Source organism: Trachurus japonicus, chromosome 14 (genome assembly GCF_045865225.1).
Source record: "Trachurus japonicus isolate A0001 chromosome 14, Traja_1.0".
Classification (NCBI taxonomy): domain Eukaryota; kingdom Metazoa; phylum Chordata; class Actinopteri; order Carangiformes; family Carangidae; genus Trachurus; species Trachurus japonicus.
Genome location: NC_140920.1, coordinates 19786139 through 19807087, shown reverse-complemented (window position 1 = coordinate 19807087; position 20949 = coordinate 19786139). Strand labels below are relative to the sequence as shown.

General features: G+C 41.5%; 1 protein-coding gene across 1 annotated transcript in view; it reads left to right on the top strand.

The window, feature by feature from the left end:
• LOC146974686 (F-BAR and double SH3 domains protein 2-like) overlaps positions 1 to 19150 on the top strand; it is a 33179-nt gene extending 14029 nt beyond the window's left edge. The window contains exons 5-20 of the mRNA XM_085798260.1: positions 227 to 371; positions 1773 to 1906; positions 4042 to 4096; positions 4181 to 4309; positions 4399 to 4521; positions 5595 to 5690; positions 10024 to 10140; positions 12292 to 12390; positions 13771 to 13923; positions 14037 to 14171; positions 15020 to 15103; positions 15221 to 15404; positions 15666 to 15889; positions 16075 to 16285; positions 16375 to 16433; positions 17091 to 19150. Coding sequence (XP_085654386.1) covers positions 227 to 371; positions 1773 to 1906; positions 4042 to 4096; positions 4181 to 4309; positions 4399 to 4521; positions 5595 to 5690; positions 10024 to 10140; positions 12292 to 12390; positions 13771 to 13923; positions 14037 to 14171; positions 15020 to 15103; positions 15221 to 15404; positions 15666 to 15889; positions 16075 to 16285; positions 16375 to 16433; positions 17091 to 17174 — 2032 coding nt within the window. The 3' untranslated portion in view covers positions 17175 to 19150. The remainder of the gene's footprint in view (positions 1 to 226; positions 372 to 1772; positions 1907 to 4041; positions 4097 to 4180; positions 4310 to 4398; positions 4522 to 5594; positions 5691 to 10023; positions 10141 to 12291; positions 12391 to 13770; positions 13924 to 14036; positions 14172 to 15019; positions 15104 to 15220; positions 15405 to 15665; positions 15890 to 16074; positions 16286 to 16374; positions 16434 to 17090) is intronic.
• Positions 19151 to 20949: the final 1799 nt, after the last annotated feature.

Genomic DNA, 20949 nt, shown 5'->3' with positions numbered 1-20949 from the left:
TTGATTGATTGATTGATTGATTGATTGATGGATGGATTGATGGATTGATGTAAACTCTATCACATAGATTTGTTTTTAAGGAGGCATCTGGTTTTGGAGCAATAGGCTATAACTTGGTTTACGAGGAAACACACTCAAATTCATCAAAATGAGAACATCTCTCAAAAATGTGATGGGTATTTTCTGATCCATGGTTGAGAACCTTTATGTGTTTGTGTTGATTCAGGAACATGTATTGCGTATGGAGAGCCTATTTGGAGGGAACAGTCCAGGTCACCCAGTCCAGAATCAGCATCTGTGATAACTACAAAGTTCAGGTCGCTGATCCGGCCAAGACGGCCAGACTGCAGAAGGAGCAGCAGCTGAGGAAGGTAATGCAGGTCACACTGCTCAGGTTTCAGTCACTTGTGTCCTTTGTGTCCACACAACTATGTGCATGGCTCCACTGATGTAATCCACAGTGTGCGTCTTTGTTTTTCCAGTGAGAGCGATCGGCAGGTTGGTCTGAATGTGATGGAAGGTCTGACAGAGTGGATTTTTGAAACGTAACTCTGACAGCTCCATATAACTAACATTTCAGATTAGTTCTGGTGGGGTTTTTTTTATTTTATGTGAAGGAATTGAACTGCTTTAAAGCTCTACCCAGAATCATATAACTGTCAGAATGGTTTTTTTTTATATATAGTGTTTTAAGTTTTTTGAACATTTGGACACTTTATATGTCTTGAGCAGATTGAATCCAGTGTCACAAAAGCCACGTTTGAATGGATTCAGGTATGGAGGACCAAGAATGTCACAGGAAAACTGATATAATTACATAATTTCTATGGATTACATATTAATATACATATTTCAATGACAGGCATTAAAAATAAAATGTTACAACTGAATGATTAACCCATCAGTAAACATATATCTAGATATTGATTTAGAAATATACATTTCCACTTCCTTTTTTCTGTTGCTAATTGAATAAAATTGAGCAACCAAAAAGAATAAAGATTGTTAAGACAAAACACAGATAGTAAACAACAACAAAACATTATTTCAAGTGAAACATCAAAGCAAGAATTCTTTTTATGCATTTCCCCAGTATGGGACTTGTCTTAATGTCTTCAAGCAGAGCAAGTTAAGCATCTGTTATCACGTCTGAATGAGCTTCTAAAAAATATTTATTGTGCAACATTAAATGTGTCAGATAAAAAAGTCTTTATCAGCTGATTAGCTGGAGCAGCGGCCATGCACTCTCCATCGTATTATTATAATTATTAGCAGTGGTATCAGCGGTATCAGACCAGTTCACATGTTCTCCGTCCTGTCAGTGTGACCTCGGAGTCACTTCCAGTGGGAACTTGATGTAAAGAACCAGCGTGTCGCTGATGAGCTTTGTGATAAACAATCTGCCGGTTTAAGGCAGAAGTCACAGCAGCGGCTCTCATCATCAACGATGGGTAATTTGGAGCATGGTGCGTCTGGAGGTTTAAGGTCTGAGGCCACCGTGACTCAGTGCAGCTGAAACATAACCAGTGTTGCTCTCTGGTTTCTGCTGGCCACGTTCCTCTGCTGCCTGAGGCCACAATGCTGCTCTTGTTCAGCCTCACCTTTCATGAGATGCCATCACTGCTCCTGTATAACAGGCGCCAGAATTACATGACTCCTGCCACATGTTTTGCAGATTATAGTTAAGAAGGCATTTGCATATTTGTCAGGAGTTGCAGTATGGGGATAGTGATTTTCATACATGTAAATCTCTCTTCTGTTTTTGTCCTCAGTGTATTGAACAGCTGACGGTGGTCCAGGCTGAGCTTCAGGAGTCGGTGAAGGAGCTGACGAAGAGCAGGAAGAAATATCAGGAGGCCGAGACGATGGCTCAGGCCGTCAGAGAGAAGGCAGAGCTGGACGCCAAGTAAGAACCAAACTTCTTCCCAGTCTTTGTGTCACTACGGGAGAATTATTCAAATGAGTGCAAGCAAATGTTGCAGATATGAAATAGAAATATTTATAGAAATGTACTGTATGTTTTGTCAAATCGGTTGACGTTGAATCTTGCCACCTTGCCTAAGAGGAAATACATTATACAAATATCAGACGATGAAAAAAAAAAAAAAAAGCTGATTACGTATTTAATTAGTTTATAAGCAGAAAATTACCCAGCACCCATTTTATTGATCAATTAATGGCACCAGTAATTTTTTAAACAAAACCGCTCAGTATTAAATGGTTACAGTTGCTCATATGTGAGGATTTGTTGCTTATCGGTTATTATAGTAAACCTGAGAATGTCGGATTTGGACTCAGTTGGACAAAAGAAGCAAAACAAAAGTTGAATGAAGACCCTTTTCTTTTTTTGACGTGTTCTACACATGTTTTGAGACTTTTCGTGTGATTTCAATTAGTTCTGTCCACATGATTTAGTTTACCTGGTTATTGGTTTTTGTTTTGTTTCATGTGTTTGTTTGTTTTTTCTTTTTTAAATAACATCTACTTCTCTGTGGAAAATCCAGAAATCGTTTTCATTTTGAAAGTGTAACTGTAGGTTACACGATTGATAAAAGACCTTTGTCAGTGTTTTAGGTCATGTTTCCACATCACACTTGGGTAAATTGCATATTGGTCCATAGTTTCCAACCATTTCTCTACATTGATAGTGACACAACAACTTTTATTTTTCACATCAATTTTAATAAGAACTCAACATAGTCAACATGTTAAAATCCAGCAGCGGTTCCAGTTTTTCAGTTCATCTTTTCTCTCTCGACTTCACATCTAAATCCAGCAACACTTTCAACAGCTACAGGAAAGTGCAGCAATCCAGCATTAACAACCTAATAATGAGAGGCCGGTGACATTTGAGAGCTGTTGCAGGTTTTCCTCCTTCTCCATGTCTGTTTTTCGGTGGCAAGCAACCAACAAAGAACAAAACATATTGGCAAAGACAACATTAAATCATGTGTGCTGCACCTCATGCAGGAAATGCAGTCATCTAAAATGTTTTGCCTTGATGACGTAGCTTCTTAGGTGTTACATCGGAATTAGCAAATGCTTGTACTCTAAACAGGGTGAATGAGTTTACTCCAAAATTATGGTAAGAGCATGTTCCTACCAGCCACACAAATGTGCTCTTTGTTTCCAAACTCATTGTGATGTCATAAAGTACGCTTGTGCGTCCTCCTCCTCTGCCATAAAGGTCAAAAACTCAAGTTAATTAACAATAAGTGAAACATATTCTGGAGCTCAGGGGGCTAATTGAAAGTGAAAACAGTCGTTAGTCACAGCTCAACAAACAAGTTAACGTTCAGACTGTTGTTGGTGGTTTGAGGGAGCTTTCTCTCCTCTCCTACTCAGCCTCAGCACTTTGTCCTGGCACAACATGAACAGCTGGCACTTAGACTCACCACATTGCAGACATTTTTCTGCCCGTCAGGAAAGTTTATTATAGAGCCCAGACACAGCTCAGTGAAATTTTGCTGTTGGAAAGGATTAGTAGCTGGATTGGCATTTATTCTAATAGTACAAATACTACTTACTTGTACACACATACACACACACACGGGTAAATAAGTTCTTAAACTTCCAGGTGTGTTTGTCTCAACCCTCTAAATGTCTCAGAGTTGAACCCTGAGGGTGCAAAACTGGAAAGTTGGATAATTTAATTTCAGTGTTGATTTTTTATTTTTTTATTTTTTACACAAAATGACTTTGCAGTCTTCTCTTTTGTAATATTTCCCACATGTGTGTTGCAGGCTTCAAATGCTCTTATGTTGGTTAGCGAATCAGAACATGTTACATGAACTGTAGTGATGGCTCTAAATCTGATGACTTTTCTGGACTGAAGCGAGAAGGAATCATTGCTTGTCTTGTATATGTATTTTTTGTTAACAACAATATGCACAATAATGTTATAAATATGATGTTGCTGGTATTGTGTTAGGCTACACAGAGCCGATACTGATTTTGGATCTGATCAGTCCCACCTTACAAATTACATGTTCCCTCTTCTAGTTATAAATTCAAACTCGATGTCTGTTGACTTTTGTTCAGGTCCAAGCTAAGTCTCTTCCAGTCCAGATCCAGTCTTCAGAGGGCGAGTGTAAAGGTAATGAAATCTTAACATCCAATAATCTACTCTGCATGTCGGTGCCGTGGTCACTCAACAACAGTGTGACCGTCTGTGTTTCAGCTCAAAGCCAAGAGGAGCGAGTGCAACTCCAAAGCCACACACGCCAGGAACGACTACCTTCTCACACTAGCAGCCGCTAACGCTCACCAACAGCGCTATTACAACACGGATCTCATAGACTGCATCAAGGTGAGGCTGCATGCACCCATCTGAGTAGGAGGATGAACAGTGGGAGGTGCTGTAAGACCTAAAGCCCGTGTTTGTGTCGCGGTCTGCAGGTCTTAGATGGACGGATCTACGAGCAGGTGAAGGATTACCTGGTGTCGCTGTGTCAGACGGAGCTGGAGACCTACCAGGCTGTCCACAACTCCTTCAACCAGCTCCTGGTCAGCTCAAATGGGGTGAGTCTTTAAACACACTAGACTCTCTGTTTTTAATGTGAAGCGCTCAGATTATTGGAATGGTCCACTGTCGATTGATCAAATCCCAAATCAATCTGTACATTTCCACCTTTTCTCATAAAACATCTCAGTATCTAAAAGACTCATCAAGTTATTCATGGAATTAGCTAGAGTATATTTGTATTAAAAAGTAGTAAGTCCCTCCAAAATCAACCTAAAAATAAAAAAGGAATTACATTGAAATACTTCAATAAATAGAAAAAGATTAATAAATGAAAATAGGAAAAATAAGTTTAAGAATTACAAATGGATAGATGAACAACAATAAACAGTATGGGGTCAAAAGAAGAAATAGGATAAGAAGAATGGATGGAAATTGTGAAAACAAATTTAAGATGTGTAAACCATTTAAAGCAAAGATTCCAAATAACACTCATTTCATCAGATTTATTGCAGCTGATATGGGTCCATTAGACTGTCCCCAGATCAGCCCTGATCCTGCAGTGGGTCAGGACGTCTCTAATCCATTAGCATCACTCAGAGTCTGAGTGAGTGTCGGAGGAGCTGAGCTGTGCCGCCTCACTGACGGCTAATTAATTGAAATGGTTTGAGTTACTTGGTGCTCCTCAGTTACATGCTCTGGAGCTGTTTTTGTTCAGGTCATCCCACCTCTCTCTCTGTCTCTCTGTCTCTGTGTCTCTGTCTCTCTGGAGCTGCAGTGGCATTTTGTTTCTGCACAGGCAGGAATATGAACAAATCATAAGAGAGGGGAGCGCTGGGTGCAGGGCCTTTCAACAGAGCTCATGTTTCAGTCTGTGTGCTTCCTGTGTCAACACAAATCCTCTGAAATACATCTAAAGTAAAAATTTCCCGATGTAATGTAACATTGTGATTAGCACCTCTGATGCTTTGCTTTTACTTTTAGTTTATTTGCTCATTTCACAGTGAAGTGTTTTGAATTCTTTTGGTATTGTTGAAATATGTGTGCAGTGCACATTAAGATGTTCTTTCCTGATTAAACCACAATATGTACTTTCTCTTTCCCCTTAAAACACACACACACACACTCATAGGTGCTGCAGGAGTTTCACCAGCAGCTGTTTGCACAGAAGAATCCCATGTTTCAGCAAGCCCCGGACTTCCTGTACCAGCCCAGCGACACCGATACGGTAAATCCTGCTGTTTTATTGTTTCGTTTGTTCATTTCTCATTGTATGAAATGTCAAATGTGAACTATACAACACTCTGCCTCTCCTGACTACACAAATTCACATCTGGGCCAGTATTTGCTGTATGATGTGAAATGTGAAACAGTTCGTACTGATGCTTCATCCGTCACGGAAGGACAGCAGCTGTTTTCCACTGTGACCCAGTATCAAAACATCCATTGAATCTGTTATAACGATTTTATTTTCACGCTCCAAGATGCTTAGATCTTTGGTTTAAAGTGTGAATTAATGGATATAAGGATGGTTTTTCTGTACATAAGACATTAAAATACATAAAGACAAAAAAAGCACAGTTATATCAACTCAAATTATCAGCACTGACGAAAATGAACGGAAATAACATAAAGGTTGAAAAGTCCAACTCACTGGTTCTCAGCTATCTAGGGGGTCGTGGCGGACATAATGAATGTATGGCAAACAAACACTGCATGTCTCCAAAACGTATCAGGCAGGTTTCCAGGATGCCTAGTAGCCTACTCATGAACCCCAAGCATTTCTTTCACTTTGGCCAAGATGTTGAAGGTTGTACCTGTGTAACATCAGCATGTCGGTGTTGTACTCACATAGCTGCGAGCGTGAGGCCGGAGACTCTTCTTGTTCTGTTGTGGTGCCATAAAAAACACTGTCGCATATTTTCCTCTGTGCTGGACTATTTGAGGTTTTTGTTTATAGTTTGTCCTGATTGCACAAGACTTAAGAATGTGAGAGATCAGATAAACCTGCCCCACAGATAATCTCTGCTTTTAATTTGTAGCTGAGTGTCGTGCTCACTTTGGTTTTTTTTTTTAGCAGCTTTGTTTGATGTCAAGTACGAACGGACGTAGTGAGATTTAATGAGCTAAGTTGTTCTAGGAAGGCACACGGTGAACCTATTATGTGTTGTCTCCGACTCCTCTTGCTTTTATTTCTCTGTTGATATGTCATCTTCCGCAAAGGTCAGCTCAGTAATCGTGACTATCTACACAAGATATTTGCATCATTCATCTTTGCAACAAATGCTTTAGGTTAATTTTGAGATGTGGAACTCTGAGCCTTAATTATATACTGTTCGTGAAAGTGATTCTTGATTCCCGTTTTCATGTACAATTTGACTGAACGTGCTCAGGTACGGCACCAACTTTCACAATGTTTCAACGATGAACCGATTTCATTTTGTCAAATGTCATAGATCGTAGATAGACAGTTTTGGAATTGTGGACACAATATCTCTGTCATACCTTGAGGTCTTTTCATTAGTCATTACAGCTACAAGGAATTTGACATGGTGTAGAGTGCAAAATACAAGAGAGAGGGATGGTTAGATGTGTACAAATACAAAAATAGGTATGTGCAGTAAAGAAATCCAGGGAATTGTACAGTTGGGTTACAATGTTTAAGACTGGGGGGGGGGGGGCGTCTGGTTAGATTTGACATAATCATTCTCCTGTACTTAAGGATGAACTGATTTGATTTGGTAGCTAAAGGTCAAAGGTCAAGATTACAGTGACCTCAGGCCTCCACACACAAACTTTGAAGAAATTTCACATGGATGGATTAACAAGGATATTGATGTCTGTGGCAGAGACAGACGACCATTAGGAGCTGATTCTAATCTCAGAGACCATTTAGCAGGCAGCATCAGACGAACAGACCTGTCATCCTTTTGCACAACAGGACGTGAACTTTGACCAGTTTGCAAACATACAGTATTGCCTCATATTTGAATTGTTACCTGGAGGAGTTGACTTACAGTCACTCACATTAAAGTATTGTGGTCAAACCGTGTTCACACTGACATAAGCAGTGCAACGTCATCCAGTAAGGTGCTACATGACCGACACATCTCTACCATTGACCTTAGGATTGTTGCGACACAGGATGAAGTATATTACCAAAGTTACAACTTTCCAGAGTTGTAAAATCTTTCCATACAACGCTGAGTGCTGTAAACTGCAGAGTGTTTTAGCATCTGATAAGTTTCACGGAAATTCATGCATCTACTATTTAAACGGGACCTAAAGCAACAGGCGCACACCATCATAACCCCCTGTATTTTCAGCCTGGATCTGCCTTGGCTGTATCGAAAGTTTCCTCTCCCTGCTGTCTTGTTCAAACACTCTGGGCTATAAAAGGTCTGCTTTTGGTCGAGGTTGTGAGCCCATGCACCTTTATCAAATCCCACCGGAGTCATACACACTAATTTAAGTGCAATCTGTTCTGCAGTGCACTTTTGCGCACCTGCTCGTGAAGCCTTTAAAGTCCCTACGTAGACTGGAATCTATTTCAGACTCTTTTCCGCCCACTTTGGTCATTTATTGCATATTTTGCCCTCAATAAAACAAACTTTAAATATCAGCATAAACGTCAACTTCAGGCTAAAAATATTTTATTATCGGCCTTTAAGACGCCCCTGTGTGTGTTTGTCTGCCAGTGATTTATTGACGGCTGCTGTGCGTGGATGTAATGTAATGTAGTGGAGTCCATGTCACACATACGTCTCTCTGAGCCGCAGGTCCTTTGCTCCTCTGCACTGGCCCGTCCGCCCCACTGGACAACACTGGACAATTTGTTCAAACTGCAAACGCCGGCGTTGTTTTCATTGGAAGTCAAACAAGCAGCAGCCTGTTCCTAAAGAAAACATTAGTGGTGGAGAGCCTAGCCCCCGCCCCCCACACCCCCAATCCCTCTCTCCTCTCCTCTCCTCTCCTCTCCTCTCGTCTCCCTCCCCCCCTCCTCCCCATACCACTTGCACCAGACAGAGGGATCCGGTAAGGAATAGAGCTGAACTGGGAGGGAGGGGCAGGAGGTAGGCCGGGCCCTGTGAACGGCCCATCTGTGAAAAGGAGGCATTGTGAGCGGGCCTCATCAGAGTGCACTGACCCTCCCCACCCCAGCCCTTTTCCCTCCATACACACACACACACACAAATGCACACAAACTACTGTTGTCATGTGGAAACCTCGAGAGTCAGATTTAAGGGATGTGTTCAGCCGTAATACATATTTTTATAATGACAATGAAAGGTTTCGCTTGCAATGATGAACCATTCTTTAAATTTGCTCACGAGAATTGGAGAAGCAATTAGCCACTAAAAAAGGTGGTAGAGACCAAAAGCGGAGCTAAAAAAGAGCAAATATTGGACTTATGTTTGCCAGGTGCACAGAGACATGACTGCAAGTAAAAGCTCATGTCTAAATCTAATCCTTGCCCACCTTGAATGGACAGATAGGTGGTGATGGATATAAATTGCTATGGATGACTATGGACAGATGGAGAAATGGATAATTAGATAAAGATGGAAAGATTCTGGTAGATAGAGATTAAGGGATGGATACAGATATGGGTAGGTTGTACGTTTTAGTTATTTTTTGTTTATTTTTGCCTCTGACACAGTAACAAAGTGAAATTTGACTTTTATTTATCAACTGAATAATAATGTTGCTCTGTATCTGATGTATTTGATGTTTGGCTAACATTACACAATACTGACTGAGGTGATAATATGTGCAGCTTGTTGTACTGCCCCAAAGCCTCAGCTGGTTTATTTTATTTTTTATTTTAACTGGTTTAAAGTTTGCATTGTCTCGTTCAGGCTTTAGACACTTTGTGCGTCTGATTCCTGCTACATGTAGGTGTTTTCTTCAGCTCCTGAAAAACTTAACTCTTTGCCCTCTCCTAACTCACCAACATGTCTGCGTGGAATGAGTGAAGTTGTTTGCTCTTCGGTGTTGCTCCATGAAAACAGATTTCTCTCTCTCTCTCGCTCCCTTCTTACATAATTGAGAGCCGCCTGACTTCTCCTTATATATTTTGGGTGTTCAGGGTTCGTAAATGTAAAAGATGTGGTGCTGCTGCTGTGACAAATGCTCTATTCAAGGTGTAGCCCTGTGAATATCTCCCTTAGAATATGCTTTTCAAACTTGGCCCATGTAATATGTAAAGAGGAAGCTGCCACATGGCCGTAGCAGAAATGATAAATATAACTTACACTGGTGGCATTTAGGAAACCACAAGGGCTTGTGAAAGGTGTCCTGGTGGGTCAACGATTAAAAGTGCATAAGCAATGTTTTGTCTGGGACATGATCTTCCCAGAGTAATTTACACTAAGGGGCATTTTATTGTGGAACAAAAAAGAAATTAGCATAAACAAATAATAGGAGGTATATGGAAGCTTTCAAGGTTTGTTTTCTGCAACTACAACAGATGATTGGAACAAATCTGTCACCACAAACCCTCATATATCAGCTGCTTGATCTGTTATCGTTGTTATTAACTGCTTTTGTTCGTCATGTAGGTGATGCAGCTTCAGAAAGAGAGCGGGACAGCGGAGGAACACAGCCTGGATAAGGAGGCGAGGAAGTGGGCGAGTCGCGTGGCCCGAGAGTACAAGAGCATCATCCACACACAGAGGGTGAGAGCCAGATCAAACCGATGAAGAGATAACGTGGTGAACAAGCGTCACTGCCAAAGATTGTACAGTAGATAGAGCCACCACATCCTGTACCCATGGGGAGTCATTCAGTGAAACAGGCTGTCTGAGCCTGTTTGTTTTTGTACCTATTGGTTTATTCAACAGGGACAATGTACTATACATTGTGCAAGATCTAATAAAGAAAACTCTGATTGAAACATGCAGAGTAGACATAAACATAAAAGGATCAAACAGTACAGTTGGTGTAGTAATCATTGAGAAAAATCACATATCTGGTTGATCTTTGAAGTGAAAAGAAGATAATAAAACCTTTGCAAATAATATATATATAGTTTTCAATTCAAGAAGTCACATTGAGACAGGAAAATAAAATGGATTCGCATACATGTGTTCATACAAACAAATGGAGATTCTTTTAAAATCTACAGCCAGCTAGCCAATGACATGATAATATTAAAGCTTGTAACTGCAGATTATAACAATAATGATAAGCTATATCTGTATAGCACCTTTCAAAACACAACCAAAGACAAAAATGAGGATGAACAATAAGCTTTTACAGTTTGTTTAGTCAGAAAGAAGCCTAAATTAATTCAGTTAGTCGATTGAAACAGGATGATGATTTAATACAGTAATGAATCAACACTTAGACACAGTAGATTCAGACCTCAAGCCCAGAGAAAGCACAGCTATACACTTTTTAAATCAAGTCAATTTGAGATTCAATGAATCCAAGTTTAGAAAAGAGGAAACAGTAACCCCCCTCCTAATGTGGGCAGCTCTGGGACGGAAATGTTATTCTTTGGTCAGTTGCAATGCCAGAGCCAGAGCCAAAGGAGTCACTGCTGATATTTGGAGAAATCCTCTCTTCCCTCCACCGACCAAAATCTGGAGGCGAATGTGATGAAGTTTACCAACAAAGTAAAACTCTGGACTCTGGCTCCTGCAACAGGATAATGATCCGAAGCAGAGACCTCAAAATCCACAGTCAGCTACTCTGAGAAACAGAGTCAACTGAGTGTTGATGCTGTTCCCACAGGTCAGAGTGAGACAAATGTCAAACCTGGAGCCTCCTGATCTCAGTTTCAAGTGTTCATCACAACGACAGTACTGAAATTGTTTACCGGCGACTGACTTTCAGATCAAATGTCAGATGTTTACAAATCAGTCAGAACAATCAGCTGACAGTGCAGTAAAGAGCAAACAACCTGACACGTTCTCCTTTGATTATTCAGGGATGTTATCAGTCAATAAATCAGCTCGTTGTGCATTAAACATAACCAGTTCCTTGTGCTGTGGTAAAACCAGGAACAGAATAAAGGAAACTTGAGGTCTCATGAACTCTGATATTGCTTTTACAGTGTTATCATCAAAGGGTAAAGGTATACAAATATGTACTGAATCAAGTGGGCCACTTCGAAAATGACTGAACCCAAATGAAAGGAAGCTGAAGCTTTAATAAGGTGCAAACAGACTAACATTAAGACGAACATTTACTTAATTTATGTATTTAACATGTATTAAATCAGGAAGCCTAATACAGATCAGTATGCTGCCATAGACAACAATAAAGGGATATTGACACATGATACAAAACACACACATGCACACCCACTGTACAGTTCTACATGTCTATTATTGTGATTCACATTGAGGCTCCTCTCCTGCTTCAGTGTGTGTGTGTGAGCCTTGAGTGGAGCCGAGTGTATAAAGTGCATCTACATGTTAAAGCCTTACTGTTAATCAGAGGTGTCATAATGCTGTTGTAAAGTTAATGTGTTAATGACCAGGAAGCTCCTGTCACTAAACTGGAATATGACCATTTACTGTAGAGAACAACAATGTGGGTCGGTTCGATTATTGGTAAATCTGCAGATCATAAAATCATCCACCATGTGTGAGGGGAAAGAATTAATCATCAGCAACATCACTGCTTCATATTAACTTGATGTTTCCAGTCAACCAGGATCAAACATTTCTGTATCCAGAAATGAGGAAGTGAGTCATACTCTGATGAAGCCTTTTGTTGTCATGACAGTGTTCTGTGTGTTTCATACATGTTGGATGATGGTCGTAATTGTGGGGCAGTGTAACTTTTTAAAAATTTTTCTCCCTGTGGTTTGTGTTCAGGTCCTGGAGGAGTACGGCACGCAGGAGCCGTCAGAGCAAAACAACAGTGAGCTGGAGACGAAGATGGAGGTGGCCAGGCAGAGTCTTCGGAGGGCAGAGGTAATGTGTGTGTGTGCGTGTGTGTGTGTGTGTGTGTGTATGTGTGTATTTGTATGCGTGTGAGAAGTGGATCTCTGTTTTCTCAATCACTAGCTTATTGCTTTACATGACCCTAGTGTTCCCCCTGCTGGTTAAAAAGCTGAAATGACACATCAGCGTCTAATAAATCCCAAATTTTAATTCAGCTGGGAGCAGTAAGGGTAAGATGCAAGATTAATGCTTAGAAAATAAAACAGCTGCACACATTTCACAGTTTTCTGCGCTTAAACAAGACATATGGTGATAAATCCACACCTGGGAGTAACCTGTTAATTTGGAAAACAGATCAGATTGATTGTTAGGTAAATCTAAATAAAGCGTCCGTGTATGAATAGTAGGGTTTTGTCAGTGAAGAGTTTCACCTTCTCGTCGCTCATTGTTTCAACAGGAGAGAAAAAATTCTGCTGGGAATTGGAAACCGAATTTTGCAGCGTGTTTATTTCTTGGCATGCATTGCCGTGTGTTGAGCCCTTAGGGCCACCATAGCAAGAGCATCAGTAGGATACTGAACATGAACTGCAGCAGCAGAGGTTCAGAGGTGTCGGTCAAACTGCAGATCACAGAAAGAGCAGCAATCCACCTTGTAAAATGACGCCACGCACAATTTACTAAATACCCAAGCTTGCATTGGAAAAGAGATGGGTTAGTGTTTCAAACTTGGCACAAGGAGCATCTGTGGATATTGGTGTTTCAGTGACAGATCAGACTTTGCATGAAGTTGACCTTTGCAGAGGCGTCTGAGAAGAAGAGCATTGTTCACAAGAACTGTAAGATTAATGTTTTTGCCAACACATTCTTTGGTCAGATGAAACCAAACTTAAATTGTTTTGATCAGATGTGAACCAGCAGGGTTAACGTGGTCCTGGTCAGGGTGACCACAGCGATGAGAGAGGTGTTACTTATTGACGGATCTATGAATGCAAGTTTGTGTAACTACAACACTGAATGAAGAGATGACTCCCAGACTCAGGCAGCTTGGCAGACGAGGAATTTTCCAACCTGACAATGATCCCAAACACACTGCAGAAATCACAAGAGCTGTAAAGAAGAAAAAAGTGAAAAGTACAAACGGCATGTATATAAGAGTTTCCCCTGACATGAATCCAACAAACCCTCCAGCAAAGAGAAGCTGGAAACAGTCAGAGTGACTGAGCAGAGTTTTGTGAGATCAGGATCAAATCTGTCAAATCAAAATAAAATAAAAACCCACCAGTGTCTGTTTGAAAGTGGATCAATACCCTCTTTTCCACTTCCAACTACAACAAACCAATAAACCCCCTCTGTGTTTGTCAATAACACTCAGTGTGCGATCATGGTGTTTTTATTTATTTGCAATGGCAGACGGTGAAGGTGAAAGCAGAGGCTCGTCTGGACCAGCTGAGGGAGGCGGGGGTCGCCGTAGAAACGTGGCTGAAGAGTGCGATGAACCAGGTGATGGAGGAGCTGGAGAACGAGCGCTGGAACAACCTCAACACCCACGACCCCTCCCTCTCTGTAAGATGCACACAGCAGTGATGCGTAAAAACCATGATGGAAGTAGCGGTCAGGCCTCGGGTCGTCTAGTGTCGCCTAGTTTGGTTCTGAATGCGTTTATGTTGTTTGTGCAGGGAACTGCAGATTTGGAGCGGGAGGACGAGGAGGAGATGGAGGACAGTGGAGAAGTGTTGGACGACAGCAGCTCCAGTCCCTCCAGCACCTTGAAGAACTACCCCCTCACCTGCAAAGTGCTCTACTCCTACAAGGTGCCAGCAGAACTCAAACCGCGATCATTTCAGCACATGACAATAGCAGCAATGTGCAGAAACTGTGTCCTTTTTTCATGGTACTCTGATGCTTTGTAGAAAATGGTAACCCTTTAATTTACAGGCCGTTTATTATGTGATAATGTCAAGAAATAGCCAAGAAATAACAATTAATTTCATCATAATGTCTAGAAATAGCCTAGAAATAACAGTCAATTTCATAGTAATGTTGAGAAAAATAGCCAAGAAATAACGGTCAATTGCAAGGACTTGGTGGAGAAAAATTCTGGCCTTTCCCAAAAAATCCAAAGCATGAAAAGCATGTGTAATCTTTTGCCTTTATGAAAAACATGACATTACTATGAAATTGACTGTTATTTCTAGGCTACTTCTTGACATTACTATGGTATTATTTGTTATTTCATGACCATTTCTTGACATTTTCACATAATTAACAGCCTGTAAATTAAAGGGTTACTGAAACCATTTTATTGATTAATGAAGAAAAGTTCAGCAGAATAATCAATAATGAAAATGATAATTTGTTAGAGTCCTAATAATAAACTAAAAAATGTTGCTGACCATCTAGAAACCCATAAAAAAGATTTTCAAGCAGCCACAGTCAATGGTTTCCCTTGACTCCATAGGGTCCATGATTTGTTTCTGTTACTTCAGGTTTGAACTTGACCCCACTGATATTAATGCTCCTATTTAAACACACTGATATAAGTGAGTGTGGTGTCCATTGTATTGATATCACAGACAGTGTCACTGACCTGCAGGAGGTGAATTTGGGATCAGCTCCTGTTTCACCTTATTGTCATACATGTTTGTTTGTTTGTTTCCAGGCGTCTCAGCCCGATGAACTGACCATCGAGGAGCAGGAAATCTTGGAGGTCATTGATGACGGCGACATGGAGGACTGGGTCAAGGTAGACTACACCACACAGACTTCAGCTTTGCCGCTCAAATTGTAGCTACAGATCTCTGCATTTTAGCTTGTTTGGGGGTTTTTGTGTATCTTCAGTATTTGTGTTCTTGACCTCCAGGCCAGAAACCGCAGCGGGCAGGTGGGATACGTCCCAGAGAAATACCTGCAGCTGCCTTCCTCCAACAGCCTGCTGAGCATGCTGCAGTCTCTGGCTGCGCTTGACGCCCGGTCCCACTCCTCCAGCAACTCTACCGAGCCTGAAACCGAGCTGCCAACTGGATCAGTCAACGGAGATTCCAGCGGTGAGACGACTTGATTTATCCCACTTTTCAATAAATGATGAATAGAAAAACAAAAAAAAAGACTTCAAACAGGCTGACTTCTAGTTTTAGTAGGATGCCCAAACTTCTTCTGTTCATGAAATAAAAACTGAGCAGAGCAGAAGCTTTAAATGTCTGTTTTCTGCAGATAATGCCGTCTCCTTAGTCGTGTCCAAACCTTTAGGAACGGCTAATTGTTATTCTGTGTCTAGTTTCTGAACTTTTCCCTCTTCGTCGCTGCAGTGTCCTTTGCGAAGGCCCTGTATGACTACGCAGGACAAACGGAAGACGAGCTGTCGTTTCCCGAAGGCGCCATCATCCGCATCCTGAGCAGAGAGACCCATGAGGACGACGGCTTCTGGGAGGGAGAGTTCAACGGCGTCGTCGGTGTCTTCCCTGCTGTTCTGGTTGAAGATCTTGCCGGCGCCAGTGAGAATGGAGACGGACAGAAGGATGGCAGTGCACAGGTATGTCGACCGTGGTTGGAAATGAGAAAGACAAATAATATGTTGAAGTAGTTGCTGTGACGGACCTTTTTTTAATTTTTAATTTTTAATTCTACTGTCAGGACCATGTCAGTTTTTAAACCACCACTGAGACCCGAGTTTCAGATTTTAACCGCAGCTTTCTACTCTTCCCTGTCACGTTGTAGGCCTCTCCCTCCACCCCGGCCCAGAGCGACCGGTCCCCTCGGAGCCCCTTCCTACCAGGGCCCCTCCACAGCAGCCCCCTTCAGACGCCCACCATGTCCTCCCCGCTGGCGAGCCCCTGCAGCGCCACGGCCTCTCCCATTGGCCGACCACCGGCCTATCACAACGGACATCACAGGCCGCCACCGGCCCCCCACAAAAGCCCCTTTCAGAGTAAGACACAGAGCCACTGGTTGGTTTGTGTTGACGGAGCTGGAGGGAGTGTGATGAAGTGTTGCTGATGTTTCCTCTGTCCTCCGCAGGTCCGGCCCAGGGCTCCCCACCAAAATACCCCGAGAGTGGCTCAGGCACCATTCGACCTGTGAGTAAACCAGGCTTCATATCCTCACATAGGTTTAGATTTCCACCACGTTTAGTCCAATTTATCCTTCTTTATTTTTAGTCGATCAAAACTTTTTTGATTGGGCTATAAGTATTTAAATATATAAAAAGTTTTAGTTGATGGCACATTTTCTGAAATCATCATGAGATCAGCTGATTAAAGTAAATAAAATGTTGTGATAAAAGACAAAGCTTTTCAGTCAGATCTCAGCAAACTGCTCAAAACAGCCATAGATATACAGCCATACATATAACACAGCCATAGATATAACAAGATATTTTTCACTGACTAAAAATAAACAATTCCTAAAAAAGAAAATGTGAAGAAATTTGCTGAGGGCAGATTAGGGTCAAATATACTTGTCAGATTATTATATTAGCTAGAAAGTTACAGGTTGAATGATTAGTGACACAGAGAGGGAGTACGGTCCAGTGTTCATCAAATAAAACCATGAAGTTTGGAAAAGATGCAGCAACATCAGCGAAATCAAACTTACAATGTGGATCTGAGACGTTTCAGGGAGATGAGAGGGAGGCAGATTCATGTTGTATGTTAAATGTTGTCGTGTTAAAAGTATCAGTTCTTGAGCAGGTTTATCTGTGTGTAACCGTGCCCTCGATTGATGGATGTGTGCAGGTCCGTGCTGCTCCTCCGCCCCCGAAGCAGCATCCTCGTGGGCAGGTGAAGCGGAGGGAGGAGGTGGAAATCACGCTGGTGTGAAAGCGGCACCCTGGTGGTGGCACCGGCGTAGCTAACCAGCTGAGACTCGGCGGCTCTGCTGCGCCTCTAAACGCACTCCCAAAGGAAACCCGGGGAAACTCACCCCACCCCCACGCACCCCATCATGAAGACGCCCGGAGAGGCCCCTCCCACCCTCCTGCGGTCAGTGAGCTGTGGAGGATCGTCGTGCCTTGTAGTTGAACCTCCTCTCCTGTTTTCTCACCTCTCGTCTCGTCTTGTCCAGCTCTTCTACTCACACGAGTCGTTTCAGTCTCAAACAAATAAACTGAAAACTGACAGATTATCTATTGTTTACAGCTGCAAACATCAGCCCGATTCAGTGATGATAGTGATTTAGTATTGATTTGGATCTTATCCAAATACAAAACCAAGAATTATGAGCATATTTTCTTGTCTGGTAAATTCAATCTGCTTTTGTAACAGAAGCCAATCAATATAAGGGATTATTGTTTTCAACAGAAATATGATGATTACATTACAAACACATTATCCAGCAGCTGCGTCTCACTACATCATTTACTGTGAGTGTGTTTCTTCCAGGGAGCTGTTGACAGTTTTCACAATTGGATTTCCTTCTATGCAACAGAGTGAATATTATCAATTATTAATATTTGGCATTTTAGCTTCAACCCAAACCAAAAGTCTGGTTTTCAAACACACTCAATCAAAATGCCAGCGGCAGGCGAGGCTGGTCCTCCCCCGCCCCCGAACACACATGCACACACCCACACACACACATACACACAGACTTACATACGCACGGACTGTGACTGCACACGGTAACACAAACAAGGGAAAAGTGGCAATTTTAGTAGAGTGATTGTTGTGTCCGTAGGGGGAATCTCCTAGAAAAAGTCTGATCAAAATAATAGATTCTTTTATGTGTTATGGTTATTTTTTTCTTTTTTTTTTAACCTGCTTCTTATATTAGTTCTCTTTGCACCAAAATGCTGAGAAATTCCTGAACATTTAAGGGAGAAACATAGAGCAAACATGCATAGTCTAACTCTTTTTTGTTGTCAAATAAAAATCTAGAAATGTTATTATGACTCTAATGTTGCCAGTAAAGTTTTGCTGGCGGTCTGTTGTGGATCAGTTTGCAGTCGGAGGTAATGTGCAGTTTAAACGCGCCTTTATTTTTAAGGAGGAAACCATCCTGAGCTGCTAGCTAGTCCAATTTCAAAAAAAAAAATAAAGAAAGAAAAAAAAAGAAAGAAAATAGAAAAAGAAAAATCTTATACTGTCATAGTGAAGCACTTTTTGATGTCTTCTTATTCCTTTTCAGTATTGTGGATGCTACGTTTGTTTAATATTTCCTGTTTGATGTTTTTGTTTACCAGCTATATTGGTATGAATACTTTTGTTTTATCGGCTCTTTGCGTTATTTAGCCTTAAATAGCCATTTGTAGTGTCTTCGATTGAGATTGAGATATGACCTTTTGATCATATTGTTTTTGAAATATTAATAGTTTACAGAGAGCTTGGAGATGGATATCTGTACTAATAATAGCACAGCTTTTCTTCTTTTTGTTTTTGTTTTTTAGAATTAAGATGAAAACCTATTAAACCGTAGTCGGATTCGATCAGAGGTTAAGAGATATCTGTCAGCCACGTCGCTGTGTTCTCGTTGATCTCCTTGAGATCTGAATGACATCAAACTTATTTTTGAAGTTTGCATTTACCCTGTTGTATTAACAAAAAGAGATAAAAAAGAAGAAAAGGTCTCTCCTCCCAACAGAGAAGTTTTTTTTCCCGTTTGTTTGTTTGTTAACTTGCTACTGGTTTTGATTCCATGTCGAGTCTGAATCTGAAATTCAGTGACAAACTTCCCAAGTTTCAAGATGGAAGCTCTGCAGAGGCTGCTGAGCGACATATTTACACACCAGTGGATGTTTAACTGTATTTATTGTGTACAAATAAATGTGAAATAAAGATAGCTTACATAAAATGAACAAGACTCCACTTAAGTCGTGTTACATTTTAAATGTCTGTTTTGTTTCTATAGAGGTTTTTTAATTTTATCATAACCAGGCAAACAGAATTAACAAGGAAAACCAAAAGAGCAAACTCAAACTTCTATATTTCAGTATAATTGATAATAAAGAAACTTTTGCTTTTGGTTTTAATGCAGTTTGTCTCAGAGGTTTGAAGCAGCTACAATCACTATTTAAAACAACAAGGTATTAACATCTCTGGCAGTGATGCATCTGAATCTGCAGCTTCACACAGCTTCAGAGTGACTTTCATTGTTTAGCTATTCTGTTCAGCTGAAGCCCCACGCTGCACTACTGACACATGACTATCAGACCTGCTGTACAGAAAGCATGACAACAAATGATTGACAATGTTTCTCTGTAACTGCTGGATGTGCAAACAAGCATCTGATTGCCAACAAGGTCTTAATTTCACCAGCTCTGCAGACCTTTTTGTCATTTCAGTGTCACTTTTACACAGTGACTGAGTGATGCAGCCTTTTAATTAAAACCAGATGTGTCCAGATGTCAGATTTTGTCAGACCAACAATATTTCATTAACTGTCGTAAGAGATAAAGGAAACAAGAATGTGTGTGTGAAACACAATCACACAGCATCGGATCCATACCAGTCTGACAACCGTACCAACCGCTCCACAGAGGATGCAATATCCACAGCCCTGCACACAGCATCTACTCACTCACCTGGAACAGAGAGACACATACGCCAGGATTGACTTGAGCTCAGCATGCAATACAATAGTTAAACGTTTTGGCAAATTGGCCCATTGCCATAATCCCTATAGCCATAGCAGTAGGTTTGTTACCTTCATTTGTCGGTGTGAGCTATTTTTAGAACAGCCGAGCAGAGCCGCGAGCTGCTCAGAGCTACGCTACGGAGGCCCATGGGATTTCTTGGTTTCCCTCATCAAACTCATCAAATACACAATCGAACAACTCCAAAACGCTCTGGTGGACAAGTTGTGACCTGCACATTCACCACGCTGAGATAATAATGTAACGTTACGAGACGGAGTTGTTTGGTAAATTCGTGCAAAACCACTGATGCGCGTTCCCGTCTGGGGCAGTTTTTCCCGCCATCAGTCTCTGCATTTGCCTTGAAAACAACTCTGTCTCGTAACGTTCTGTTATTATCTCGTAGCGTGGTGAATGTGCAGGTCACAACTTGTCCACCAGAGCGTTTTGGAGTTGTTGGATTGTGTATTTGAAGAGTTTGATGAGGGAAACCAAGAAATCCCATGGGCTCTACAGCGTAGCTCTGAGAAGCTTGCGGCTCTGCTCCGCCGCTCTAAAAATATCTAGCACCGACAAATAAAGGTAACGAACCTACTGCTATGACTATAGGGATTATGGCAATGGGCCGATTTGCCAAAATGTTGAACTATCCCTTTAAATCCCACCATCTGCTGGTAGATTTTAGACTTTCTGACTGAAAGACAGTCTGGCTTGGCAAAAACACCTCAGAATCCATCACGCAGAGCACTGGATCCCCTCAAGGCGGTGTGTTCAGTCCATTGCTGTTCACACTGCTGATGGTCAAGTTTGCGGACGACACCACAGAAGTGGGACTCATCCACGGAGAGGATGAACACAGCTACAGGGAGGAGGTCAAAATGCTCGAGAGCTGGAGCATGGACAACAACCTGGTGCTCAGTGTGAACAAAACAAAGGAGATGATTATCGACTTCCGAAGGTCACGTTTGGAGCACGAGCCCCTCAGCATCAGCGCAGTGTAGTGGAGAGTGTGGAGAGCGTCGAGT